Raw genomic sequence first — 14,212 nt, 5'->3', positions numbered from 1 at the left:
TAGATGACTATCTCTTTATTAGAGTCACACATCCTATATGATCTAATGAACAGTCATATATTGAAATTGATTCAAATCATTATAACAGAATTATAAGTTCTTGTTTAGTCAGTTGTGGTTTTTTGTTTGGTGTCAGAGGTTCCATAAATGTTTTGCTATGGAGACGTCACAAAAAATAGCTCTTTCAAAATGCAACAGAATATTGAAGAAAAATATTACGAATCTTGGCGAGGTACTGGATTTTTTACTGCAGTATGGTTGTCTGACTTGGGATGAAAGGAACAGAATTGGTATGGAAAAATCTTCAGATGAACAATGCCAACATCTTCTAGATGTTATGATTCGGAGAGGAAGGAAATGTTATGAATATTTTTTGGTGGCATTAACTTCTTCGGGAAATAATCACATTGCAGAGGAAATAAAGAATACGCACGAAAAAGGTACACAATTGATACTATATCTACATACTGAAACTTTCTAACAGATGATAAAGTCTGAAATATATGACTGGTAGTCAAAATGTTGTTCATTTATCAGTAACTTTAATAGGTATCTCGCTTACAATCTAATTGGGAATCATGTGTTGCTCATTTGAATTTTCTTCTTCTTTAATTGTTCATTTCGTAATCACACAAATTGATCAACTCATGAAACCGAAAAGTGTATTTTGAATAAAATTGAAACTATTATTTTCTTCTGTTTCTTACTTACATATTTGATTGATTTTATAGAGACTTAGATTATAACACAATGTTGACTGCTGTACCCCGTTTTGACATTTTCACCTATTTTGTCTTTTTGTGTTGTTCACACATCGTTGTCAATATGATTAGATTTTATGCGACTGTCATATAAGTCAGCAGTTTATCTAGCTGTAGAAGCAGGTTCAATCAACCATTTTCTATATAAGTGGATTCATGTACCAAGTCAAGAATATGACACTTGTTATCCGTTCATTTTATGTGTTTGAGCTTATGTTTTTGCAATTTGATAAGGGACTTTCCGTTTTTATTTCTCCTCGGATTTCGGTATTTCACTTTTCTTATAGCACCTTATTTATTTTTATGACTCATTTATGAGCATTATGTTTTCGATTTTGTTCGTCCGTCCGTCCGTTAGTCGATCCGTCCATCTGTCCTGCTAAAGGTTAAAGTTTTTGGTCAAAATAGTTTTTGAAAAAGGTTGAAGTTCAATCAACTTGAAACTGAGTACAAAATGTTCCCTATGATATGATCTTTCTAATTGTAATGCCAAATTAGAGTCTTGATTCCAATTTCATGGTCCGCTGAACATAGAAAATTATAGTACGTTTTGGTCATCCGTGTATACTATGTACACATTCTTGTTTAATTATGTTATTAGACACATTATGTAAATATCATATGCTAATAATCTTAAATAGTATATCCTCACTTCTCGAAAAATATTTTTGCATAGCAGCAAAGAAATAAAAAACAGAAAACATCCTAAATAAAGAAACACTATGCACGTTTAAAATTTACATATACTAATATTTTTATTGTATCTGTTATAGGAGCTGAAGAATGGAAATTAGAATCAATGGAAGAAAATATTTCTGAGAAAAACGAAACCATTAATGATTTGATAAGTCGGGTCAACAAATTAGAGGGCCAGCTTCTGCTGAAGTCGGAGAAGGTTGAAGAGGCACATGTGGAAAGAATAAAAACTCTAGAAGATATAAAGGAACTCAAAGAACACACAGGCAAGCGAGATAGTGATATCAGAGCGCTAATCACAAAAAATGAAGAACTCGAGAGAATAATTCAAAATCTGAATGCTCATATTGATTACCTTAAGAAGGAAATACAATTGAAAGACTTTGCGATTGAGCGAATGGAGAATGATAGGAGAAAAACTGACAGTGAGCACACAAAAGCCATGCAAGATCTGAGGGGGCAGCAGCAAGAAACTCATGGGGTTTGCAAAGAACTTATGGATAGACTGACTAGCCAATCAAAAGATATCAAAGCATTAACCAAAGCTTTTCAGAATGCCAACAACAAAGGCGAGAGTTATAAAATCAGTGGACCTAAACATCATCAACTGAGGAGAGAAAACACAATGGGTTCAACTAAGAAAGATCCACACTATCTGAACGGACGAATGTCAACATATGCTGTAAACACGCCATCGTCGAAAAACAAAAAATCATTTGAGTAACTTGTATATAGACAATTATGAATATAAATAATCACAATTTTCAAACAAACCTTCAATTTGTAGGTACATTTCATGTGCTGTTTTACTCAATAATAATCAAGAAAGATTAACGGAAGTCTGTGCAACTTAACACAACATGTGCTTTGGCTTGCCTTGTTGGTGATTGTATATTATTTCTGTTGACATCTTACATTTCGTCAATTGATTGTTAAAGATTTTCAACATAACTTTTAGTTATCTGTCATTGACACTTTCCTTTTCATTATTGTTGGTTTCCTGTTTATTTTGTTTGAATAAATATTAATAACAGTTTAAACGATATTCAACAATTTTAATAGTAGATTAAATAAATGTTTTGAATAAAATTGCTTTTGTTTTAAATCACGTAGAAACTCTAGATATTACTGCCTTTAATTATGAACACTTATGGTCGAATACATCCGATTTGATGTCTTAGAAAAGTATGAGGAATGTTCTTCAACTTCGTACTTTATTTGGCATTTTAAACTTTTTTTTATTCGAGCGTCACTGATGAGACTTTAGCATACGAAACGCGAGTCTGACGTTTATACTAAATTTAGTCCTGGTATCTATGATGAGTTTATTTATATAGCATAGCCGACTATACATTTAAAGATTAAAAAAATCTTAAAGACATTAACTTTGGTTTTAATTATAACTAAATTAGATTAATTCTGGTATCTAAAATGATTCTGGCTTGTTGTTTTGTTTTGTTTTCATTGATTTTATTTTGTTTATCGTTAATTTCTCTATCTGGACATCTTTGAAATCTTGTTTAGCTGGAAATTATTGTATGTTTAAATATTATTTTGAACAATAGTCAATATTTCTTTTCTGACAGGTATTATGTTCAGAAAGACATTTCAAATGTCAAAATATTAACGGACCCGAAGAAGACATTTACTATTTTTTTTAATGTTTTGATTCAATCCTTGATACCTGGATATATTAGAGCTGTAACGTGTAACCAGGCGTTTATATCTCAAACGTCCGTTCCAGTAATTACTTGGATCCAAGTTGTCCACAAACAATATGACAATATTAAAAACTATAACTAGCTATACTATGCGCAATGAACCAAAGTATATACACTAGCTCTTTGTCGATACAAAGTAAAAATAAACATTAATACAATTATATATTCATGAACATAAATATTTAACAGTCTGTCCTCCTAATGGGACAATCTGTCTCTACAAGACAGTGCGGGCTGGTACAGTATAGTGCTACCAGACAGTCCGGGTTGGTACTGCATGTCCTCCTAGTAGGACAGATTGTCACTAACAAACAATGCGTACTGTTGCAGTCTGTCCTCAGAGTAGGACAGTCTGCTTTACCAACTTTCAATGTTAGAAAAACGTGTACCCAGTACATAATTTCCCCAGTACAAGTTGTCCTCCTATCAAATAGTTATCAAAGGTACCAGGAGTATAATTCAAAATATTCCAAACGCGCATTTCGTCTACATAAGACTCATCAGTGACGCTCAGATCAAAATATTGATAAAGCCAAACAAGTACAAAGTTGAAGAGCATTGAGCACCCAAAAATCCCAAAAGTTGTGCCAAATACGGCTTAGGTAATATATTCCTGAGATAAGAAAATCCTTACTTTTTCGAAAAATTCAAAGTTTTGTAACAGGAAATTTATGTGGAATTGACCATATAATTGATATTCATGTAAAAACCGAAGTACTGCCTACTCAGCTGGTTATACGCTCGGGTACGAAACGTCCAACAGCAATGGTATCGACCCAGTGGTGTAAAAAGTTATCAAAGGTACCAGGATTATAATTTAATACGCCAGACGCGCGTTTCGTCTGTAAAGACTCGTCAGTAACGCTCATATCAAAACAGCTATAAAGTTTAACAAGTACAAAGTTAAAGAGCATTAAGGACTTAAAATACAAAAAATTGTGCCAAATACGACTAAGGTAATCTATTACTTGAATAAGAAAATCCCTATTTTTTTGGAAAAATACAAAGTTTTGTAACAGGAAATTCATAAAATTGACCATACAATTGATATTCATGTCAACACCGAAGTGCTGACTACTGGGCTGGTGATACCCTCGGGGACGAAACGTCCATCAGCAGTGGCATCGACCTCCTACAGCTATGTAACGTACTCACTATTGTAAGTTGGTCTTCCTCTGTAAGAATATAGACAGCCCAGAATTGTATTCATCGCCCATTTATATACTCCAGGGCAAATACGCTATTTACTGGATGGGGATGTTCTCTAAATGTGTCCGATACTGAACACAAGAATCCCTCTTAAACACCCCCATACCCTCGGACCCAATCACTGACTTTCCCGAATGTCTAAATCTACACAACGCTCCCTCCTGCATGAAACAAGATTATCTTTTGTTACCTTAACAACCAATAAACATTACAGAGCCAAAGTGTGTAAATATGTGTTTTATACCTGTTTTCGATCAGTTGAGTCGTATTGGCCTTATATGGAAATATAATAATAAAAAGCTAACAAGAGATAATGCATATTTTTAGAATTACTTCGTAGTACATTTTCTTTTTATAAGAAACCGGTACTAAAATATTTTTGTACCTCTCTGTCTATTTTCCGTGAAAGTTGCATGACTCGTATTTAACAAGTTTCACTTTAATCATATTGCTTTCAAGTCTTGTTTGTGTTACACGTAATTTTTTTATTCAAATCTTTTGTGTCTTCTTTGCATTACATCTGTCTATTAATTATCGGCATTTTCTACCTTTGGTGCTGTTGTTTCAGTATTCCCTTAATCTCTCTTTTCTGTGTAAATAGATTACGTTCACTGTGTTTTTTTTATTCATCATTTTGATCTTAATTTCTTCAACATTTTAGCAACCAAATCCGTAAGATCATTAGGTGGAACATATGTAACATCGTTGTCTTCATTTTCTTCTTTCAAATTCTTCCAGGACATATACGTTAGTTTTCTCCATCTAGCAAATGCTTTGAAATTTTCTTTTCTTAGACTGACCTTAAAAGGATAAAGTTCTATAATTCCGGCATGTTTTGGGAGAAACAGAGTATGACTCAAACCGGCACCATGTACACCAATCAAAATGTCCGTTTTCGATACCAATTCTAATTGTTTGTTCATTGAATAACTGTCTATCTGAACTCCTTTTACATCAACACTAGGAAAAAGACTGGACAAACTGGTCAAAATTTCGTTTTCATTTTTCATTTTTCTTGCTATCTTCCCCTTTGGATTCCTGGGATGAGCGATGTAATCATGTCTTAATATTACAAGGATATTGACTCGGTCACAGTTAAGTTTATGTGAAACATCTAACCCATGAGATTTCAAGAAAAACTTTCTGAACTCTTCTATATAAGGAATAAATGACAGATGGTGTTGGTTGAGTAAACTGTCGTACCCATTTATACCCCATATCAACTTCATTGCTGTAAGAGGCTTGCTCAAAGAACTTGTTTGTATAATAGTTCCAAATAAAGTCTTCCACGTTGTATCTAACATTCCCTTTGGATGTGCGTCTATCCATAGTATCGTTAAATTCCGTTTCGTTCTCTTAAAAAGTTTTGCCATTAAAAAAGTATTAAACCAGTCTGTCATGGTGTGATAAAAATTAGCATATTCAAACCTAGTTAAAGCAATAGCAAAATCGTAACACCTGGTAAGACTTATGTCATTTGTGTTATTAGAACACTGTATAACGTTAACCCATCTAGATTTAGGGTCATCTTTTCCAAACGTGTCTTTTGAAATCTCTGTACAGTTTAAACACGGAATCTGAAAATATCCCTTTTCTAACGAGAGGTATTCTCTTTCTTCCGACTGGTTCAAAACAGATTCTATTTTTTCTCCTCCTTTGTTTCCATGACTGAATCTTGGATTTATAACAACCAATGATAATTCAAAAAATAAGTTTGCATATGAAATAATATAGCCATGGCAATATTTTATTGCATAGGACATCCATTGTTCTAAGTCATCTTCGTCCTGTCTGATTAGGGTTCTTTTTGTATCCTTTTTTATTTGGGTTGTCGGCAATAATTTTATCACTTTTGATATTTTCGGAGATACTATCTTAAATGTCAGGTTTCCTTTCATTTTTGTTTTTCTTGTAATTTCTCCTTTCCTTTTATTTACTTTAGTCATATTTGGTTGTACTTCTTTACTTGAATCATTGGTGTCATCAAATAAACCGGGAGGTATTTCGTCAATACCGTAATCTATTGGGCTGTTTGTTGGTGTTTTATTGTTAAATATGTTTAAAAGTAGAAAGCTGCAGATAAGAAAGTGTGCCAAAGCAAATATTGCAAAGAGACGATTATAAACCATCGTGTATTTCTAACAGAACAGCATTAGTCCGTCGATATGGCGACACTATGTGAGATGTTAGATTTGTAACCGGAGAGCATGATTCATATCCGAAAATTACATTGCCTCATACGGGACTCGAACCTTGAACTTCTGTCTACAAGTCATTTTTAACCGAAAGAGCGAATAAAGTATCTCTCTATTATAGCTACTATTCAAAGGAAGAAATCCCGTCGCAAATGTAAGACAACATCTGAAAAAGGGAGGATATATATTTAAACATCAAGAAAAAAAGCTATACAATACAGTCAAGTTGAAATATAGAACCCTGCGTTTCAAAAAAAGGAAAACAGTTTCCATTGATGTTTTGGTCAGATGATTGAGAATATGGATAGGCTACATTGTAGAAATATTGGTTTTATGGTTAAGTGTATATAACAATTACTGAAAAACAAAAGCAAAAATGATTGTAGTTTAAATTGGTAGTTACGTTAATGTATGTGTGCTTACCTTCAGAATATGTGTATCTTTAATTAAATAAATTAAATAAATAAAACAATGAAGACAATACAACACACGATATGATAGTTGAAGCACATGTTTGAATAGTTTAAATAGACAGCCAGGCACATATACATTATAGTATTTAATGATCACAGTATCAAAAGAGTCAATTAAATTGTTTATCAAGAAAGCTGCCATTTCTTTTTTTTTCATATTAATATAAATCGTTTTTATGTACAAAATGAACGACTGTAACCCTCTCACGCATGGTTTACCGCTAAAGGATCCTAAAGGTTTTGGCTGCATGGATGCTAAAAAATACGTATCCATGGTTACCGTATTGATATTAATCGTGTTATTGTACAAAGTGTACGACCCTCTCATACATGGTTTACTGTCCCTGTGTGGGTCTGCCACATACACCTATGTGCATCTGATTGAGGATACATATTGGTGGAAGTCTTGTGTCAGTGTTTCTCAAAATCATGTTGGTCCTTTCAATATCAAAAGACTTACATATCGACCAAACGAGGCATTACAGAATTCAGCAGTTACAAAACTTTCTAGAAACTACTGTTTCAATTCCTTAATTTAAAAAAAAAGATTGTTTGTACTATTTCTGATCTCAGCGTTTCAGTCAACAAAACATTTTTAATGCAGATTTACTAGTACTAAAATACAAGAGGTTTAAGATTACAAAAAAATGTATATTCAATCTCACAAGTAGAAAACAAACTGACAACGCTTTAACCGTAAATCGAAAAACATCGAAGGATTAAAAACATCATTGTTCTACAAAACATAATCTAGAAAACTAGAGATTGAGACAGACGAACCCCACTAAATAACTGGGATCTACGGTGTTCCGGGAGGGTAGGCACTTAAAGTTAACCATCGAGGGACGTTAACCACCGAGGGTAGTAATGAATATTCATCTTTACCGGATGATTGACATCGATGTAAATAAAAACATGAGAGTGATTACCGTGTGTCAACGTCAGTTCAATTTAATTGTTAGAAATACTGTTTTCTGCTGAAAATTTAAAAATAAATAAAATTAAATTGAATGGAATGGAATTGAGCTATGTACAATACAGTAAATATTTATGGCACGCCGTTTTTATATTTATTCAAATTTGAAGATATCTTATTTATTAAACAAGATATCTTATTAAGTATTAAGATATCTTTAATTTTTATAAGATATCTTATTTAATTTGAGAGTAAATAAGATATCTCTTTTAGTTTATAAGATATCTCTATTAGTTTATAAGATATCTCTATAAGTTAATAAGATATCTCTATTAATTAGTAATATATATCTTATAAAGTATATATGATATCTTACTTCTTTATAAAGATATCTTTTAAATACATATTTATTAGATATCTTATTAACTAATAGAGATATCTAATAAACTAATAGAGATATCTTATTAACTTATGGAGATATCTTATATATAAAATAAGATATATTTATAACCAATTGAATAAGATATCTCTATAAGTTAATAAGATATCTCTAAAAGTTTATAAGATATCTCTATTAGTTTATAAGATATCTCTATAAGGTAATAAGATATCTCTATTAGTTTATAAGATATCTCTATAAGTTAATAAGAAATCTTTATTAATTAATAAGATATCTTATAAAGTATATAAGATATATTACTTCTTTATAAAGATATCTTTTAAATACTTACTTTATAAGATATCTTATTAATAAATAGAGATATCTTATAAACTAATAGAGATATCTTATTAATTAATAGAGATATCTTATAAACTAATAGAGATATCTTATTAACTTATGGAGATATCTTATTAAGTAAATAAGATATCTCTATTATTAACTATATAAGAGATATCTTATATAGTTAATGAGATATCTTATAAATTAATAGAGATATCTTATATTTCAAATAAGATATCTTATATATTTAATAAGATATCTTATATATTTAATAAGATATCTTATATATTTAATAAGATATCTTATATATTCAATAAGATATCTTATATATTTAATAAGATATTTTTATAAATATTTTAATAAGAGATATCTTATATTTCAAATAAGATATCTTATATATTTAATAAGATATCTTATTTATTTAATAAGATATCTTTATAAATATTTTAATAAGAGATATCTTATTTAATAAATCAGATATCTCAATTAATATATTAGATATCTCATTTTGTTATTGAGATATATCAATTAGTTTATAAGATATCTTATTTAACTAAATAAGATATCTCGAAATTGAATAAATATAATAACGGCGTGCCATAAATATTAGCATATTTTGACTATTGATTCTTTTTGCATGCCTATTTGGTTACATTGCAATGCACTAATTGTTTTGATACTGTTTAATGTTTAAATAATGTTTAGATAAAACCTAGTATATGTGAACCATTTATGCCAATACTTCCGGAAGAGTAAGCAGCTGTTCTTTACGTGGCATCCGTTGTGTTGCTCACGTTGGTCGACCGTGCAAGGGTTGAATAGCCAGTCATGATCCGTTAAAAACTTCCATTTTTTTTTACTCACGTTAGTACATTTGAGATCGATAACATATTCTTCTCTTCTTTTTTTTTTTATTTATACTTGAAAGATGTTACGTTAAACAATAGCTTGTAAACAATATCAAAAAGCACTGAAGGCATTGCATTTTTTTAAAAGACAATTAAGAAATGCAGAATTCAGAACACATTCCGGTACATTCTTAGGTCATCAGATTTCCTTCAAAACCATATCTGTGCATGCAAATATTAAAATATTGCAATAAACATAAAAGATGTGTATGCAAAACCAGTTGAAAAACAACAAATTGAGGAAGAAAAATTCATTAAGAGACAGAAACAATTTTGAAACAATACAAGTGTGGACACAGATGAGTGTGAATAGTACTATGTTTGGATGTTTGACAGTGTCTTATGACAAAAGGAGTTCTATGTTTTTCCTATATGGTGTTATTAACTGTCTTGCACGGTGACAACAGAACTGAGCATTCGGAGTGTAATTTTTTTATTACTTTTTTATGTTAAAGACGGGCATGAAGAAGACAGTAATTGCATTAGTTACCATTGATTAGGATAGAATATGTTCTACATCTTGATTTTGCTATCAGATGTTCAATATCCGTCCGTCGATGTGGCAACACTTCAAGAGATGCTACGAGATGTTAAATATGTAACCGGAAAGCATGATTCTTAACCGATAATCATATTGCCTCAGTCCGTGTACAAGTCAGCATCTTGATTTTGGATACAATTTGTAGCTAGGAGATCATCACATAATAGGTTTATTTTTCACGTGTTTTTTTCTAAATGGGAGATGATATCTAGATTTGAGAACATGATATAAGGAGCCTGTAACTCAGTGGTTGTCGTTTGTTTATGTGTTACATATTAGTTTTTTGTTTATTTTTTAACATAAATAAGGCCTCTAGTTTTCTCGTTTGAATTGTTTTACATTGTCATTTCGGGGCCTTTAATAGCTGATTAAGCGGTGTTGGCTTTGCACATTGTTTAGGGCCGTACGGTGACCTGTAGTTGTTAATTTCTGTGTCGATTTGGTCTCTTGTGGAGAATTGTCTCATCGGCAATCATACCACATCTTTTTTATATGTACAATGTATTTGCTTACTATTGGTATGGTTCTATTTATATTACTTCGTGGTTGATCAACAGTATCATTTAAAGTAATTTTAATATCGAAAATTAAAATCACAAAAATACTGAACTCGGAGGAAAATTCAATCGGAAAGTTCCAAATTACATGGCAAATTCAAATGACGAAACACATCAAACGATTGAACAACAACTGTCATGTTCCTGAATTGGTATAGGCATTTTCAAATGTAGAAAATGGTGGGTTGAACATGGTTTTATAGCGCTAAACCTTTCACTTGTACGGAAGTCGCATCAAATTTAATAATATTGATAATGATGCGTGAACAATACAAACAGACACAATAGATAAAAATGTCACAAATAAAGGTAAAAAGTCTAATTCGGTAGGTCTCATTCGTGAAAAGGGAACGGGATTGCAGTAACGACATATGGAACATATCCGATATTATCTGTATAACAGATACTAGAACACACCCGTGATATCGCGGGTCCGTGACTGAATTAAAGTATATAACTATGCGCAAGACTTATTTTTGTATTAGTATTGTCATCTGATAAAGTCATGCCGATTATAAGATAGTTGTATCACAGTTTTCTCTGCCTTCAAATCTTTCTGTTTGAACCCGTCTAACTGGAACTTATCAATTATTGGTAATATTAATTATTTGGAAAACAAAAGGTCCTGGGATGGAGTATTTTTTTAATCAACAGCATTGTCCTATATTAGTTATGAATAAAGTTGAATTCTTTGATTCGCTGTTTTACGTCATGCACGCTAACAAATAAAAACTGTACCTATATGCCTTATTTTTTTAGTTCAGATTTTTAGTATTCTTATTGTTGTCTTATAAAGTCTTACTGATTAAAATACTACAATAGACCTGTAACAATTTGACAATTTAGCAGTGTCAACCCTGTGATTATGACCCGTGTATATAGCATATCAATCCTGAATAAGCATATTAATCCTGAATATTCCGTTTGTTGATGCGCCTGTCAGATGCGGAACGTACAGATAAGGTAATAGGTAACAGGTGAATATACTATTGGTATCGGTATCGGACTTGACCCGGGACTTCTTAATTATTACCGTATCACCATGGTGATACGGTCTGATTAGTCAGATGCTAAACGTCAGGTTCGGGTAAAAACTGTTAACGGTATTTCATTGGTTATAAATACAATTAAATGGCTGCTTTGTGGCTGCTTCCGGAATGATTCTGGGGGAAATGAAGGTCATATTAACGTCTGATTGGCTATAAATGAGTGGCATACATTATGTGTTCCACGCGTCCGTAAGTGGGGTCGGATTGAAATCATGATACTATGTTATAGGTACATATTATGATAAAGTGTTCATTTGCTATTGTGATTAGTTATGATGATAACTAACGAAACACTGTCAATTTAGTGCATATTATATAATCATGTGATAATGTGATGATCTAATCATGAATTTATGTTGCTATTTTGGTAAGAAGCTGTACATTTGTGTATTATTGATATTCTCTAAAAATAGAACAGTAATGTGACTAATTTACACTTTAAACTGCGTATTAAAACGGTTGAATGATTGAGATACTTTTCATTTTGTTTTAGATTTCTTCGTAAGCTTAGCTATTAAATAGTAAATACACAAAACGATATGCTCTATGTATAAAAATAATAACCATTAATTTTTAATTGCTGGGACATATTGATTAGAAAATATTAAAATCACGGAATTTACCGAAGATGTAATTTCGATTCCCACGCTTTCATCGCTTCATTGATTTCTGGTGTAAATAAACAAACCCGACGATACTGATTAGAAGCAGGCTCTTACAAGAATACAAAACTTACAAGGTGAGCAAAAAGAAGCCTACACCAAGCATCACGGTATTGTTATTGGTAAGGGTTTCAGTGCACTATAGGATACTATAGTGTCAGCTGTTGCAAATTATATAATTTAGCTTTTTACAATGCACATACAGCTCTATATTTGACAATGACCCCCAAGGCAATCATTTATACGATCCTTCAAACCCAAAAAACATGCAACATAGTGAACTCCCAAAAAGATGTTCGCATGTAGGGTAGTCCAAATAATTATGAGTAATTTATGACGTCTTAAAAGTCTATCATAATTTTTTTCTTTTGTGGTGCTGAACACCAATATACAGTACTGAACCAGTCCATGTTTTATATGTGCCTTATCATGTATCCGTGACGTAGTACACAGGACACACGATCCCGAACTCTTCACCTAACCACATGTATTAACATTATTGATTGCATTGATTATTCCTATTATTACTGTATTTTATGTATAATTGCTGTATCACCTGAATAAACCCTGGTGAGTTTCGTATATATTGTTCTTATATTATTAATTATATGCTCGGATCACAACACTTTGACGCCTTACTTGGTAGTCAAATAATTTAGACTAGCATGTGGGGTAGACAGTTTGATGATCTTTGACTTTGATGTATCCGTCCACATCCACTTGTATTTTTTGTCCATCTGATGAGTTAAGCCTTTTTCAACTGTATTTTATAGTTCGTTCTTATGTTGTACTGTTATACCACTGTCCCAGGTTAGGGGGGGGGAGTCATGCTTACATGTTTAACCCCGCCACATTATTCATGTATGTGCCTGTATGTGTAAGTCAGGAGCCTGTAATTCAGTGGTGGTCGTTTGTTTATGTGTTACATATTTGTTTTTCGTTCATTTTTTTACATAAATAAGAATCCGGGTCCGTTCGCACCCATTCATGTTCGCCCCCTTTCACTTTAGCACCCTACATGTTGGTACACAAAGTCTGTTCGCACCTGACATGTTTGAGCCCAATTTTAATTGGTTTGGGTTTAATAATTTTGTAATCTAGTTTTGGCAAGTAGTATTCTTTTAAGTATAGTTGTTTTCGTTGTCTCAAAATAAAGTGAGACAGCATTTTTTATTGTGTTGAATAAATCTGAATTATGTTTTAGATTGTGTATTATTAAAAAAAAATATTATTCCTTTCTAAATAAAGTGGGATTCTGTCAACTTTTTGTTTTGTGTTGAATAACTCTTAATCATGTTTTAATTAGTGCATTGCTATCACTTTGTTTCATTGACTTGTTTCAAAATGGAGTGAGATTCTGACTACGTCTTTTTTGTGTGTTGAATAAATTTTATCATGTTTGATCATGTTTTGGTCATAATAGTGTATTGCTATATTTCATTGTTTCAGATCAAGCTGTTAAAAACAATTATCTTTTGTGTTTTTCATTTAAAATTTACAATCTTTTACTCATACCAAGCTATAAATACAAATTGTTCAGTATTTACACGAAAGCAATTAAAAACAACAATCATAATTTTTAATTATTCAACTGGGATTTGAATTAAAATTGGGCACGAAAGGACCTTTGGTGTGGGGTGCGAAAGTATATTGGGCACAAATGGACCTGAAACTCATAAATAAGGCCGATAGTTTTCTCGTTTGAATTGTTTTACATTGTCTTACATGAATCTGGGCCTTTTATAGCTGACTATTGGGTATGGGCTTTGCTCATTGTTGAAGGCCGTACGGTGACCTATAGTC

At 31.8% G+C, this 14,212-nt stretch overlaps 2 protein-coding genes across 2 annotated transcripts; one reads left to right on the top strand and one right to left on the bottom strand.

Moving 5' to 3' along the window:
* LOC134713753 (uncharacterized) lies at nt 1-2,474 on the top strand. Its single transcript, XM_063575041.1, has 2 exons — nt 1-440; nt 1,535-2,474. Exons 1-2 carry the CDS (start codon nt 158-160, stop codon nt 2,179-2,181), a joined length of 930 nt encoding a protein of 309 aa, XP_063431111.1. The 5' UTR covers nt 1-157; the 3' UTR covers nt 2,182-2,474.
* Nucleotides 2,475-5,016: 2,542 nt separating this feature from the next.
* Nucleotides 5,017-6,516, bottom strand: LOC134716453 (uncharacterized). Its single transcript, XM_063579453.1, has one exon. It carries the CDS (start codon nt 6,514-6,516, stop codon nt 5,017-5,019), a length of 1,500 nt encoding a protein of 499 aa, XP_063435523.1.
* Nucleotides 6,517-14,212: the final 7,696 nt, after the last annotated feature.

Source organism: Mytilus trossulus, chromosome 4, assembly GCF_036588685.1.
Source record: "Mytilus trossulus isolate FHL-02 chromosome 4, PNRI_Mtr1.1.1.hap1, whole genome shotgun sequence".
Lineage (NCBI taxonomy): Eukaryota > Metazoa > Mollusca > Bivalvia > Mytilida > Mytilidae > Mytilus > Mytilus trossulus.
The sequence above is the reverse complement of the archived record's forward strand: the minus strand, read 5'-3'. Positions and strand labels throughout refer to the sequence as shown.

Excerpts from the sequence above, each read along its gene's own strand:
- LOC134716453 (XM_063579453.1), bottom strand. The coding sequence starts at position 6,516 with ATGGTTTATAATCGTCTCTTTGCAATATTTGCTTTGGCACACTTTCTT.
- LOC134713753 (XM_063575041.1), top strand. The coding sequence starts at position 158 with ATGGAGACGTCACAAAAAATAGCTCTTTCAAAATGCAACAGAATATTG. Across the intron at positions 441-1,534 it reads AAAGAATACGCACGAAAAAG|GAGCTGAAGAATGGAAATTA; the intron begins GTACACAATTGA and ends TATCTGTTATAG.